This window comes from Lotus japonicus, chromosome 3 (genome assembly GCF_012489685.1).
Source record: "Lotus japonicus ecotype B-129 chromosome 3, LjGifu_v1.2".
Taxonomy (NCBI): Eukaryota; Viridiplantae; Streptophyta; class Magnoliopsida; order Fabales; family Fabaceae; genus Lotus; species Lotus japonicus.
In genome coordinates, this window is record NC_080043.1 from 78,798,476 (window position 1) to 78,812,555 (window position 14,080).

General features: G+C 38.1%; 2 protein-coding genes across 2 annotated transcripts; one reads left to right on the top strand and one right to left on the bottom strand.

Moving 5' to 3' along the window:
• Window positions 1-109: 109 nt before the first annotated feature.
• On the bottom strand, window positions 110-3,863 carry LOC130744786 (uncharacterized). The gene is made up of 4 exons (XM_057596941.1): window positions 2,010-3,863; window positions 797-1,879; window positions 552-728; window positions 110-469 (listed from the first exon to the last, which is right to left on the bottom strand). The coding sequence occupies exons 1-4, from the start codon at window positions 3,861-3,863 to the stop codon at window positions 179-181; spliced, it is 3,405 nt and encodes a 1,134-aa protein (XP_057452924.1). The 3' UTR covers window positions 110-178.
• Window positions 3,864-9,558: 5,695 nt separating this feature from the next.
• Window positions 9,559-13,861, top strand: LOC130746197 (uncharacterized protein At5g41620-like). The gene is made up of 3 exons (XM_057598748.1): window positions 9,559-10,076; window positions 11,297-11,422; window positions 12,232-13,861. Exons 1-3 carry the CDS (start codon window positions 9,765-9,767, stop codon window positions 13,447-13,449), a joined length of 1,656 nt encoding a protein of 551 aa, XP_057454731.1. The 5' UTR covers window positions 9,559-9,764; the 3' UTR covers window positions 13,450-13,861.
• Window positions 13,862-14,080: the final 219 nt, after the last annotated feature.

A 14,080-nucleotide genomic window follows, 5' to 3' on the forward strand; every position in this document is an offset into this window, starting at 1 on the left:
CCAAAGTAAGTGGTCTACATACACCCATAAATAATACAAAAAAAGTAAGGGGTCGACCATAGTGGCCATGTGGTCCATATTCTACTGCTTCAGAACCATGTGAACCATTAAAAAAGTTTGAAAGATTCCCTTGCTTTTTTCATACACTAAAAAAGCTTTCCCTTCATCCAATGCAAGGTCAAGTTGATTCCCCCATTGCTGTGTCAAGGACAACACTGCACTGTGTTGGTAAAGTTTCTCCATCTTCAATAACTTGGTCTCTTGTGGCTTCTGGAATCTCAGTTGCAACCCTCTCAACAGTACTGGAAGTCTCAATCTCCATCTGAACTTGAAGGACAGAACCAGAAGTGGATGCTCCTCCCTGATTCCCAGTCATGACATATGAAGTAGTAGCTCCTCCATGAGTCCCTGCATAGATCTTATGCCAATTTTCATCCACAGATCTTGGATCTTCCACTACCTTTTCTTTCTGAAATTAAATTCAATTGTTAGCATAATTTTTACCAGTTACTCATTGCATAATTTTACCAGAAAATGAATTATTATAATACCATTTTTCCAGAATTAAGAGGGAGTGAGGCAGTGACATTAGGATTGACAGGCTCCCTTATAACAATCCCAGGAAGAGAGCGGGGCTGAGGCATTACAATTAACTCTGGGATGTTCTTGCATCTTGTTTTATAATGTCCATACTGCTTGCATCTACTGCATTTTTTAAATCCCTTGTTCTGCAGAAATAAACAAGATCCATCATTATAGGTTTCATATTTTTTGAAGCAGTGTTTGAATTAATTACCTTTGGTTTCTTCTGAGCAGTTGTAGGTTGAACTCCATCATCTTGTGCAGTTGAAGGTTGTACTCCATCATCTTGTGCAGTTGTAGCTTGTGTTTCACCTGGTACAGCTTCATCAACTTCTGGTACAATTTCAGATTGCTCTTCTGGAACAGGGTTCTTACATCCTCTCTTGTTGTGCCCATATTGCTTGCACCTACTACACTTCCAAGTTGCACCCCCCCTCTGTAATTTAGTTGGGTTAGGATCATTTTCATATGGGTCTCTCCTCCGCAATTTCTTTGGCCTCCCTGCACTTCTCTTATACATGGGTGGTAGAATGCACACAGGATCATGAGGGGTGACAATCCACTGGTTAGGGCCAGGTAATGGAGTCACATAATTTTCATATGTTGCATTGTAGGCTTCCCTCTTGTAGCAATCATCTACAAATTGTTTAGGATCATTGCCATTGAAAGTAAGTGCAGATGCAGCATGTCTACAAGGAAAGCCATTAAGTTCCCAGAATCTGCAGGTACAGCTCTTATCCTTCAAGCTTAGTACATGTCTCTCCAAAGTGATAGTATGTCGAACCTCATACTTTTGAGCACCAACAACCCTAGGGATCCAATTCTTAATGTGATCAACCTCATGTAATATCCTCTTCAATGGCCTAGGCATGATCTGTCCATGATGCTTGTGCAGCTTCTCCATCATCTGTGGAAACCTTCCCATTACATAGGTCCTAATCCACTCCATCATAGTTAAAATAGGCTTGTCCCTAGCCAACATAATTGCTGCATTGAAAGCCTCAGAGAGGTTGTTCATGACCACATCACATCTTGAGTAAAGGCTAAATGCATGTCTGCACCAGCTTGAAGTTGGCTTCTCCATCAACCACTGATAAGCACTTTCATTGGCATCCTTTATCAGAAGCATCTTTTCTTTCCAGGCAGCTTCATATGTAGCCTTGGCAGCACCCATCATCAGATCTCTTAAAAGCACACCACCTCCAAATTTAGTTTTCATATTTGCATAGAGATGTCTCACACATAGTCTATGTTCACTACCATGTAGCATATCTTCTTTGAAAACCTCCATCAAACCCTATGATCACATAAAATTTGGCAAAATCATGACAATTTCTACATTAAGGCAGACCAGTGACCAAGAAAAGCATGACAAAAATCTAGACAAATTATACAAAAGCATGACAAAGAAAGAAAAAAAAAATTACCTTTTGTTGATCTGAGATAAAGACCCATCTTCTTGATCTTTCAGGGTCAATGTCATCCATCAATAGCTCCATAAACCACATCCAACTATCTTTTGTTTCAGACTCAACCACACCAAAGGCTAGTGGGAAGTACTGCTCATTGGCATCTCTAGCAACTGCAGCCAACAAGATTCCTCTATGTTTAGTCTTCAGATGGCATCCATCCAAGCCAATGAATGGCCTACACCCAGCTAGAAACCCTCTCTTACAACCATCCAAGCACATGTAAAATCTGCTGAATCTAGGAAACAAAGTGCTTCTTGGTGATTCAAAATTAATTTTACATGTGTTTCCTGCAGCCCTCTTCCGCAATTCATTGCTAAATCTCCATAGAAGGGTATACTGCATTTCAATGGCTCCCTCAACCTCTTGAATTGCCAGCTGCTTACCCTTCCATGCTCTGTATCTGGTTATACCAGTGCCATGGTTAATTCTGAAGTCATCTACTATTTCATTTGTGCTGATTTTATTCATTGTACTCACTTTATTCAACAGCTTGAGCTTCACCCACCTCACTGTAGCTGACTTATTATCAAACACTCTTGCACAATTGTGCTCTCCAACTAGAGTTTTGATTCTGAAAGTCTCTTTATTGCCAACCTTGCTGCATAAGATGACAAATGGACACCCCTTACTTCTGCACTTTACCCTACACCTTATGCTATCATTTTTCATGTATTCGAATTCTCTGCCATTAGTAACAAAGTGATCATGTAGAGCATCTTTGAACTGTAGTAGTGATGAAAAGTCCATTCCAAGGCTGAATTTGAAATCTTGGCCCATTTTTTCCTTAACAAACTTAGGGAACCTTCTTCTAGGAACATCTTCCACCTCAGAATCAGTTGGCACACTCTCTAGATCCTCACTCTCATAACCTCCTTCAGAATCTGATTCATCCCCAAAAGCTAGACCCATACCTTCTTCACTTCTACTACTAAGCATCTGTTTGATATGCTCATTCAAAAGAGCCTCTGCCTCAGCAAAAGATGTGTTGTCCAATACATCTTCATGCCCTAAGTCTCTTTCTTCATCACTATCCTGAAGCCTTTCTCTTTGCACAGAAACATCACTGTCAGAATTTTCCCCATCTCCATCAATAACTTCAGGAACATTGTTGTCATGGCTTATGTTCTCAGGACCAACAACAACATCTACCTCAGGGACCTGCTCTGTACCAGGAACATTGTCATTTTCAGGACTTATGTTCTCAGGAGCAACATCTACCTGAGGAACATTGTTGTCAGGACTAGTGTTGACATTCACAGGCAGCTCAACTTCCATCTCATCATCGTCAGAGAGAACCACTAAGGAAGGCTTGCCCAAATATTTTGCTCTAGTCACCACAGCTTGTATACGACTGGACCTTCTCACACATTTCATCTTTGTTGGTAGGACCTTATTCATTTGTGCTGAAACCTTGTTATTTTGTGCTGGTACCTTGTTGTTTTGTGCTGAAACAGTGGGAACAGAGGGAAGCATGGCAATAGTGGGAACATTGCCAACACTAGGTTGCTCTTGTGATAGATTTTCTACAAACAACAAACCTTGACCAAGTGTGCTCGCATATTTAGCAAATTCAAGAGCATCAGCATCAGTTTTGTAATCCCTGAAGACATGTCGTTCAGCATCCTCAGCAGTGACCCACCATAACTTAAACTCCTTGTATCCCATCCCTTTCACAATGGCTACAGTGTCAAAGTAGGACCATATGTCTTCATCTTGATCAAGAAGCTCAGTTCGACCACCACCAAAGTAATGCAGGTAAGGGGCGGTCCCAAACAAACCACCATGACGAACAATCAGTGTAAACACCATCCTGCAACTCCAGAGAAGCCAAATAAACATTTATCCCTAAATAGCAACCCTAAACGAAAAAACCCACCCAAACAAACCATAAACCCTGAACCACACAAAACCAAAAGGAAACCCAAAGCCTCCAAGATAACAGCCAGTCGAACAAGCTTGTTCGTATTCGAAGAAGAGAATGTGGCTACTTACTTAGTAATCGAAGACAAAGAGCCTTGTCCTAAACGGTGACCTTCTCGAACGAACAACACCAGCACAGCATAAGGAAGAAGCAGCGAGAGGAAGAATCGGAGAGAGGAAGAATCGGCGAGAGGAAGAGGATTGATTGCAGGGCTCGAAATGGAAGAAGAAGAAAGAACTAGGGTTCTTCACGGTTGATGAATTGGGAAATTGGGGATTGATTTGGGAATTGGGAAATTGGCTGGGGAATTAGGAATGTTTAGTTAGTTTAGGTTTAGGTTTAGACTTAGGATGAGATTAAGTTTAATTGGGTTAATTATGTGTTTATTATATTAAGTTATATTATTTTTTTATTTTTTTATTTTTTTAAGTGCCACGTCACATTTATTTACACAGTCAGCATGCCACTTCATCCCTCGCCGGAGCTCCGAGCTCCGGCGAGGACTGGCTCCAAACATTTTTGAACAAGAGGGATTGATGCCACAAATTTTTCCGGTCAGGGACCTGGTTCAGACGGCGAAACAAAGACAGGGACTAATTTGAGGATTAAGCCTTGAAAGAAAGTAAAATGATAAATTCAGAATTTGTGGCTCATCATTTATCGCTTAGTATAAACATTCACACTAAAAGAATTAGTCTTCACTACAAAAAAAATGTTATTTAGTGGGGGTTTTTTTTGCAATTAGTGGGGGTTTTCAACCCCCGCGAGTTACTTAGCGGGGGTTTTGAAAAATCCCGAAGTTACACTCCCCACAAATCATTAGCGGCGTTTTTCAGCAAACCCTGGTACCTGTATATGGATTTAGCGGCGGTTTTTAGCGGGGGTTTTAAACCTCCCTTATCCGCAAGCTTTTTTAACGGGAGTTTTAAACCTCCCTTAAATGCAAGAGATTATTTACAGCCTAGAATATATTCTAGGAACATTTTTAACCTCATAATCCAACATAACAAAACACTTCAATTAAAGAAACAAACCCATAGACAACTTACAATCCAAAATAACCCATACACAACTTTCAATCCAAGAAAGCCTATAGCTAGAATGTAAAAAACAATCTTTGAAGCCAGTTATCAGGTCACAATATGAAGTTCCTGAGTCATGCTAAAAGAAAGTTCAGATTACAGGAACTCAAAGGTTACAAATTTCCCATTACTCTGTCAAGATGAATATTCCAAACTGAAAAATATAGACTATTAAGTTCCGCTCGGTTTTCTTTGGAGTTTGGATTTTCTTTTCTTCTCTTACATGCTTTGCTTCTCTTCTTCTTCCTCATTTCATTATGGGGTAGGGGTTGGTAAAAAAACTAGATAGATACATTATACAACACCTCATCAATCATCATCTAAATATCAAGCATAAATGTATCATGAACCAACCTGAATAACATTTATAACTTGCTTGGTTGCCCATCCAAATAGAGTAATACCAATTAGGAAAGAAATCAATGATATATTTTGGAGAGTACTCCATACAACCTGAAAATGAAAACTTGAGAAACTGAGATTATAGCAAGAAACCTTTCAGATAAGTAACAACAGTAGAAAGAAGAAACAAAGAGAGAAAATTTACATCCATCAATTTCCCTGTTTGAGTCTCTGAAAGATAAAACAGAGTTAAGTAAAGAACCTGTAGTATATTAAGGATAAGAAGCATGTGTTTATTGGGTGCACTACTGGTCTTAATTTCTTTCATTCTCAAGGTATATGCTATTGCTTACAGCATAGGTCGGTACACATCTTCTATAACAGGTAAAAAAGGAAGGAAAAGAAAGTAAGCTTAAAATGTAAATTTAGTTGGAGAACCACTAGTAACTGACAAATCCTACAAATTGAGCTAAAATTAGCAGAGACTATAGAAGAAGGGGCAAGTGACTGTTTCCTAAGATGGACATAAGATGAACAACACACCAAAAATCTAAACTTCTCAAAGCATCTATCTCATTTTTCTAGAGAAATTACACTAAAACCACTTCAAAAGTCCATCTTCTAAAGTGTCATGATCTTATTTATTTATTTATAAATTATTCTATGATTATGAACACACAGTTTTCTCTGCAGCATCCCAGGCCTTCTTTCTTTATTTCAGTTTCAACTTTGTCAGTTACTATTTTCACTCGTTCAAATATCAAAACCAATCCATTCATTTGTTTTTTAATATTCTCTTTTCCCATTCTAACTAGTATAAATATATCTTCTAAAGTGTCATGATCTTATTTATTTATTTATAAATTATTCTATGATTATGAACACACAGTTTTCTCTGCAGCATCCTAGGCCTTCTTTCTTTATTTCAGTTTCAACTTTGTCAGTTACTATTTTCACTCGTTCAAATATCAAAACCAATCCATTCATTTGTTTTTTAATATTCTCTTTTCCCATTCTAACTAGTATAAATATATTTCCACACCCCTCACTCATTGCCACCCCGCATCATAACAACTCTCATTCTTGCCTGCTCTTATCTTCCTAGAAGTAACAACCCTCACCAATGTTTCAGAACTTCATCCTACTTCACTAGTTTAAACGAACTCCAAATAGATGTTTCATTCTCTAACCTATATAGTTCGTACACTTTAGACAACCAAACATGTCTAGGATAAAAAAATACAACCTATGGCTATCCTCAAGTTTCTCGCATGATCTATCAATACTTCAACCTTCACTGTTACACTGTCCCTTTGAAATGCAATTTCCATGTGAATCTGGATAAAAACAAAACGAATTGATACAAACAACCACTGAAGATTGAAGAACAAAGAAAACTGATGTCATTGAAGTAGATGCACTCCAGAACAAGGATCATAGGAATCTGGTCTATATTATTTTTTCTGTGTAGTGCACACAGGCTAAGATGCTAATTAGTCATAAACTCATAACGCACCACTAAAAGCATATACATATTCTACTCAGCAGTATTTATTTCTCCCAAGGAAGATTTGAAAACGATACATGGTTTAAGAAGAAAGTGTTCAAATGGCGAAATTAAATTTCACCAAACAGTCAGTTTATATAAATGAGTTAAGCTCAAGTTTTGCAGGCTAACCATTATAAGCTCATTAATATCTTGTGTGTATGTAAGCTGATTTTTGTGGGTTGTGGAAACGCTTGAACCTTGGCATGACTGCATAAACAAAGCAAAAACCTATCAAGCAACAAAATGATTAATAGCTCAAAATGACAGTACCAATCAGTTCCCAATAACAGTATAAAAAAAATTCTGCTTCATAAAATATTGAAATGATAAGGAAAATATGTTCTTGTAGTGCAATAGAGATTGCCTTGAAACTTATTCCTGCCTAAAACACAGTTAAAAGGAGAAAACAAGCCATTAAACATCAACAAGAACAAGCTCTTATGGGGAGCAAGCAAAACATAATACCATCACTGCTTATAGAAATATAAAATAGAGATATGCAGCTATAAGGGATAATCCCATTTATACTGGCTACAAACATCACCAACACAAGACTTGGAAAAGTAAATATAAATACTAGTGTGCAACGTTCTTCTATAACAGAATATGCAGCTGATGTCAATGCTAGATGCTGATATCAAACAGAATAAATGATTTTATACTATTCGCTTTGTTTCTAATATAGGAATTTTAGTAGCTAAAAGGGGTTCCCCATTCAGATTCAACTTGAGTATTTCATTGAAAAATTGGGATAGATCCAAGTTATCAATCGTATGAAACAAGTCAACACTCCCAGAAGTCAATTGAAACTGGAAAACCTGTATTCACTTCCACAGTTTTACTCGATCATATCATACCAATCCAGCCATAGAAATTCAAGTTAAGCAAACGAAATCGACTTACCTTCCAGCTCCTAACAATGTCTAGGTTCCAGCTCCAGAGAATTTCTGCCTAATTTGTGATTCCAAAGAGAAACAAAACTCAAAATCAGAAGCAAAATTGAAACTCATATGGAAGTGGAGTTGCTTACCAGGAAAATGCAAGTGAAGCAGAGATTGAGCGTTTTCTCGTGAAATACTGGAGATTGAGGAATCATGAAGAGAATCGAGAGTAGATTTTAGGGTTTAATCGAGAGTGGAATCAGGAGAGTGAAATTGAGAGTCGAATCAGAAGAAATCGAGAGTGAATCAGGTTGAAATCGGTGGAAATTGAGAGATCAAATCAGGTTGCAATCGGTGGAAATCGAGAGATCAAATCGGTGGAAAGGATTCAGGAGCTTCCATGGTTAACGAATCAGGTTGCAATCGAGAGAGTCAGAATGAGAAACGAGTTCAGAGTGAGAGTGAGAGTGAGAGTGAGATGAGAGTTCAGAGAGTGAAAATTGGGAGAGTTAATAACGTAATTTTTTGCGGGGGTTATTAAAACCTCCCCTAACTAATGAAAATTAATGTAATCTGCGGGGGTTTTAACAACCCCCGCTAAATAACCCCCACTAAATAACCTCCCCTTTCCTTTCCGCCTCTATTACATACTTAGAGTTGACAAAAAGAAATTGCATCTTGCACCTTTTGATTTTCTCCCTTCTCTTTCCATTCCTTAGTGTCCTCATGATGACATTTTTGTTTGTCTGGTATTGTTAGAAGTTAGGAAGGGGGGCAAACACTTTAAAAGAAGTTCGTACTCATAAAATCGCAAACAGTCAAGAAAATTATCCATCATTAATTAAGAAGAAACTAAAATGGGTGTCCAGTTCATTTTGATGAGCATCCAATGAGATATATTAATTGTAAGTTACAAAAAAGCCTAACTCAAGTTAGTTGATTATAAGATAATATAAAAGTTAATTATCCATATATGTCTTATGGCAAAGTAAATATTCGTAAAAGTTTCACATCAAATATTGTGAAAAAAGAAAATAAGTAGTGAGTTTTGCATAGTTTATACACATTGAATTATTATAAAAATCAAGAATACCTTTAATTTGTTAAATTTTGAAGAAATAGTGAAAAAAGAAAAATAGGGCAACACATTTTCATTCAACTAGTAAGAACATGTCATTTTCTCTCATATATGATAGGTTTTATGTTCGATTTTCACAGTTAATGTGAAAGTTGTGTTGAAGAACATTTGGAAACACAACTTAATTAAGAGCTTATGGTCATAAACGCTTATTTATAAGCTATTTTAATTTTTTATTAAAATAAATCGAAAATAAACTATATATAAGCATAAGCTCTTTTTCATAAGCTATTCTCAGTAGCTTATGAAAATAAGCTGAAAACACCTTATGGTAAGCCATAAGCTGTTTGCATAAGCTCTCCCAAACACTGACATAAGAACTTATACTATCAAATAAGCTCTTCCAAACAAGGTATTATTAAGTATACTTTCTAAGCTGTCTATGCTTTTAAAGCCATTTTGTAGCATGTTGGGTGTGGTGATCAAGTTCAACCCACATTATTTAAGAAAAAGAAAGTAAAGACATATTTAATTACTATTTTATCTGTAGCATTTAAAAAATCGTTTGTGTAGAGTTTTATTGAATGACAAGGGACCACAAGTCAGGAAGTAACCATGAATGAAGGAACTAGTCCTACTGTGGTGGCTAATATCTTGGGAACACAAAACTGAGGTAACTTGTTCATAGAACTTGTCACAGAGACATTGTCCCTTGTCATGTCTCAAAAAAGAAAGAAATAAAAGAACCATTTCAATCAACTCAATTTCTTAAAAATAAATCAAAATTGAAAAATTGAAACATTGAATTGTAAGATAGATAGAGAGGTGAAAGAGGAGACAACAGAAAGAGAGAACAAATGGCAGAAAACTGGAAGCAGCAATGGGCGATGGTGGTGGGGAAAAGGGAAGAAGGACCTTCTACTCCACCACCAACATGGAGACTTGAGCAGAATGGTAGTGGTGACAGCAAAAACCCGGTTCAAGAGTTCCTCAATGTTCCCATTTCTACAGTTTCTGCAAGGAAGCTCTGTGCTAACCTCTGGGAAATTCAGCCCCACCACCAACAAACCCCACTTGCCAAAATGAACAAAACCGGCACCACACTCCGCCGCCGGCGCCGCCGTAGGGACAGAGTGGCTGAGCCTTCTTCCAACACCCCTTCTGACAAGGTGTTGTCTGCTTTCCTCACATGAACTGTTTGTTTTGCACTGTTAAGCTCTACCTGCTTTTTTTTCCTTTTTTGGAAACTCATTGTTTTTGGTTCTCTGCTAGTTCAGTAGAAGTGCCTGTACTCTAGGAATTTCTCCCCTTGTCTTCTGTTTCTTGTTGGCTTTTCTTTCACCATTTCTTTCAGTCTAACAGGATTTTGCTCCTTTGGGATCTGATTTGGTGGGTAGGGTACCCATTTGTTCCACTTAGTTCAACCATACACATATAACCTTAAACTCTATCTGTGACTCATGTTAAATTTCTCCCCATCTTTTTGCTTTATTCCTTTATTATGCCATACAAGTGAAAATTTCAGTTTCAGTTTAGAAGTTTGCAATTGATTTGGTTTGTGTATATTACTTAAGCAAGTGGTTTAGATGTGTGGAAAAATATTATGGGTTAACATATGCTTTATTTCAATTCTTAAACCTGGAAGCTACTCACAGAAATTTCTCCCCACAATTGATTATAGCTCCAGAATCAAATGCAGAAGGGTTTTCAAATATGCATTTCATTTTCCCCTTAGCTGGTTTTCATTTTTCATCCTTGTTGCTTGTTTTCTTCACTTTGCCTTGCATTTTTATTGCCTGATGAAACTAATGTAAGTCTGCTTTGATGTTTTAGTTCCTTTCAAGTTTCTGGTAGATGATTGATTCTGTATAGCTCCCCATTCTTAAACAGCTTACTTCTCATTAGAGGCATCCAAGCATATTTTTTCCTACAATTTTTCTGTTGGTAAACCTTTCTTCCCATAGTTTGTTAACCCACATTGTCTTTTGTATGCAACTTCTAAGTGAGGCAAGAAGCCAAGCATAGGTACCTAACTGGCTAGGAGTCTCTTATGTGGAGAGGTGATTTATTGTTCATTTATTGCATTTGTGTGTTGTTTTTATTTAGCTAGATTATGATGAGTTGAATTGCTTTCACTGACATAGTGAGATCCTTTCAACTCCTTCAACTGCTTCTCTTTACTTTGGTCTTTGGCTTGCATCAATGCAGCTGAATAAGTTAGAAGATAGAGATTTTTGAATGCTCAATTCCTGAAGTTGAAATTTTGTTGTCAGCATTTTGGGTACTATTGTTGCATGTAGAAATATCTGTATAGTGTCTTCTTTTTTAATTAGATTTTAATATATATTTTCTATTGAAATGCTGACTGTTGCCCGGTTCCTTATTGCAGCCAGCATCTGCTAGTAGTGTGAGAAGACATGTTGCTGCATCACTTGTTCAGCACCATAGATCAGTTGAGAGCAATGGCAGTGCTCAACAGCCTGTATCACCCACTTGTTCCAGCAGTTCAGTGGAAGTAAGCATAAATTTGTCCATTTGAATCTTGTCTATATGAGTCTTATGCAGTTTTATGTTTCATTCACTGATTTTATGGGTTTAGAGTTTAGGTGATGGACTTCTATTTAGATAATCAGTTTTTTTCGAAAACGAAATAGACACACACACACACACACACACACACACACACATAATATATATTTAAGTTGAGAAACAACCCCTCTCAACATGGGTACAGTAACAAGCCAACAAAAAGCTGGCAAAAGCTTAGTCGCTACAGCCAAACCCTCCCAAAGGCCTCTAAAGAAAACCCCCCCACAAGATGCTTTAAAGCCAAACCAGAACCCCTGCGTCTGCATAACTGGGAAAGACCCCCATTTGTAGTAAAAAAAACAGAGACAAGAATAAATCCTACCAAACTGCACGACACAGAAAACCAGCAAACAGGTAGATAGTTGAATGACTATCTTAGTCTTAACTATAATCCCTGTTTTGTTTGCAATGAGACATAGAGCCTGTTTGGGTACGGACTTATTGGACCTTATCTACTAGAAAATGGACTAAATAAGCTTCAATAAGTGTTTTTTGCTTTGCATCCAAACAGGCAAATAGTTGAATGACCGACTGTTTCTTAATTTAGATTGAGACATTGAAAAACTGACTGTCATGAATCTTGAATCTTGATGCATTGATTCTCTTCAATGATCCTTCTGTAATAATTTTAATACATCTCCTACAAACTTATTGTAGACCAGAGAATTTTCTAAATGTATTTTTGAAGTCCTTTGAAGCTGTCAGAGTCATGCATATGCTATTTGCTGCAAACAGGTGGCACCATATAAATCTGCAGTAACTCCCACAAGTTCCTTAGACTTCAAAGGCATGGTTGGCGAGTCTAGTTACGGTCTTACAACATCCACAGAGTTACTTAAGACACTCAACCGTATCTGGAGTCTTGAAGAACAGCACGCATCAAATATATCACTAGTGAAAGCCTTAAAAACTGAACTATATCACTCTCAGACTCAGATTAAGGAGTTACTAAGTGAGAAGCAAATGAATAGGAAGGAAATAGAGAACTTGATGAAGCACATGACAGTGGACAGACTTGTTAGGAAGAGCAAAGAACATGACAGAATTAAAGCTGCAGTTCAACCAATCAAGGAAGAGCTAGAAGATGAAAGGATGTTACGAGAGCATTCTGAAAGTTTGCATCGGAAGCTGGCCAGGGAGCTTTCTGAAGTAAAGTCTTCGTTCTCCGGCTGTCGGAGAAATCTAGTAAGAGAGAGGAAAGCACGAATCCTTTTGGAAAATTTGTGCGATGAGTTCGCCAAAGGAATCAGAGATTACGAGCAAGAGGTACACTCTCTTAGGCGGAATTCGGAGAAGGGTCAGGTTAAAGGCAACAATAGCCTTGATAGGCTGATACTTCATATTTCAGAAGCTTGGCTTGATGAGCGCATGCAAATGAAGCTAGCCGAATCCGGCAGCGATCTCGTAGATAGAACGTCAATTGTTGACAAGTTAGGCTTCGATATTGAAACATTTCTTCATGCGAGAAAATCTGTTGATTTGAAAAAATATGGTTACTCCTCCCCGAAGGAGCTCAAGGAAATTTACCCTTGTCAGCATTCACTGGAATCCTTTCCACTACATGAGGTTGGAAGTGCACCCCAGAATTTGGCTCAGGAAGATTCCATTGACAGCAGGACTTTGTTAAAGGAAGAGGCCAAACAAGATCCAAAGGAAAGTGATAGTGCCAGACCAAACCAGATTGGAAACAGTTCCTTGTTGTCATCAGAAGGTGATAAGATTTATCCTGAGAGTATTTGCAGGGAAGATTCTTGTGTCCAGTCTGCAGTTACAGCTAATGGTGGTCATGTGAAAGTGTGGAAATTGAAGTTGAGTGCTTCAGATTTTGACAACTCTGAGTCTCCTACCAAATTGCCTAAGGGAGTAAAGGAAAACACATTGATGGCAAAACTGCTAGAAGCAAGATTAGAGGGACAGAGAAATCGCTCTAGAGCTGGCAAAAGCACTTCCTAATATGAGTAGAGAAGTATCACATGGAAAAATTGGAATGTGAAATAGTTGCTATGGGTAATTGGGTATGACCGAGGGATCTCTCATCAAATTCCTGTAACCATGTTGTATCATATATGCAAGAATCATTAAGTTATTCAAAGTTGAGAAATGCTAGCAACACACTTTCACACTTCATGTGGTTGGTTTTTTTTTAAAGAGAAAAATGATGATGCACCTGGACTGGGCGAGCCCCTAGAGGGGCAACGCCCAGCATGTATCCCGCCCTGAGGCGGGGCCCTGGCCTTCAGATGGGCCTTGACCTCGGAGGCCCAATTGGCCCAATAGGTAGTACCCAAGCTCTATAAATAGGAGGTAGTTATCAAGTGTAGGGGACTTTTGACTCATTTGATGAAATAACACTCGAAATTCAGCACACTCTCTCTCATTCTGATTCTCTCTTAGCACAATCCCTCTACCTCTAGGTACTATACCTCTCCTCAATGTTCATTCCCAGAACATTTGGCGCCGTCTGTGGGGACTGTAAACACTCTACTCCCATTCACGTGGATTGATTGTGCATGAAGTTACCTCTGATTGTGATTAGGCAATTCTCTGGTTTTCTGATTTTGATTCTGTGATTAGTGGTTGGTTT

Bases quoted from the DNA above. Each gene is read 5' to 3' on its own strand.
- LOC130746197 (XM_057598748.1), top strand. From the start codon at position 9,765: ATGGCAGAAAACTGGAAGCAGCAATGGGCGATGGTGGTGGGGAAAAGG. The intron at 10,077-11,296 runs GTGTTGTCTGCT...TCCTTATTGCAG, and splicing joins CCAACACCCCTTCTGACAAG to CCAGCATCTGCTAGTAGTGT. The intron at 11,423-12,231 runs GTAAGCATAAAT...TGCTGCAAACAG, and splicing joins GTTCCAGCAGTTCAGTGGAA to GTGGCACCATATAAATCTGC.
- LOC130744786 (XM_057596941.1), bottom strand. From the start codon at position 3,863: ATGGTGTTTACACTGATTGTTCGTCATGGTGGTTTGTTTGGGACCGCC. The intron at 1,880-2,009 runs GTAATTTTTTTT...ATGTGATCATAG, and splicing joins TTATCTCAGATCAACAAAAG to GGTTTGATGGAGGTTTTCAA. The intron at 729-796 runs GTAATTAATTCA...TTATTTCTGCAG, and splicing joins CTGCTCAGAAGAAACCAAAG to AACAAGGGATTTAAAAAATG.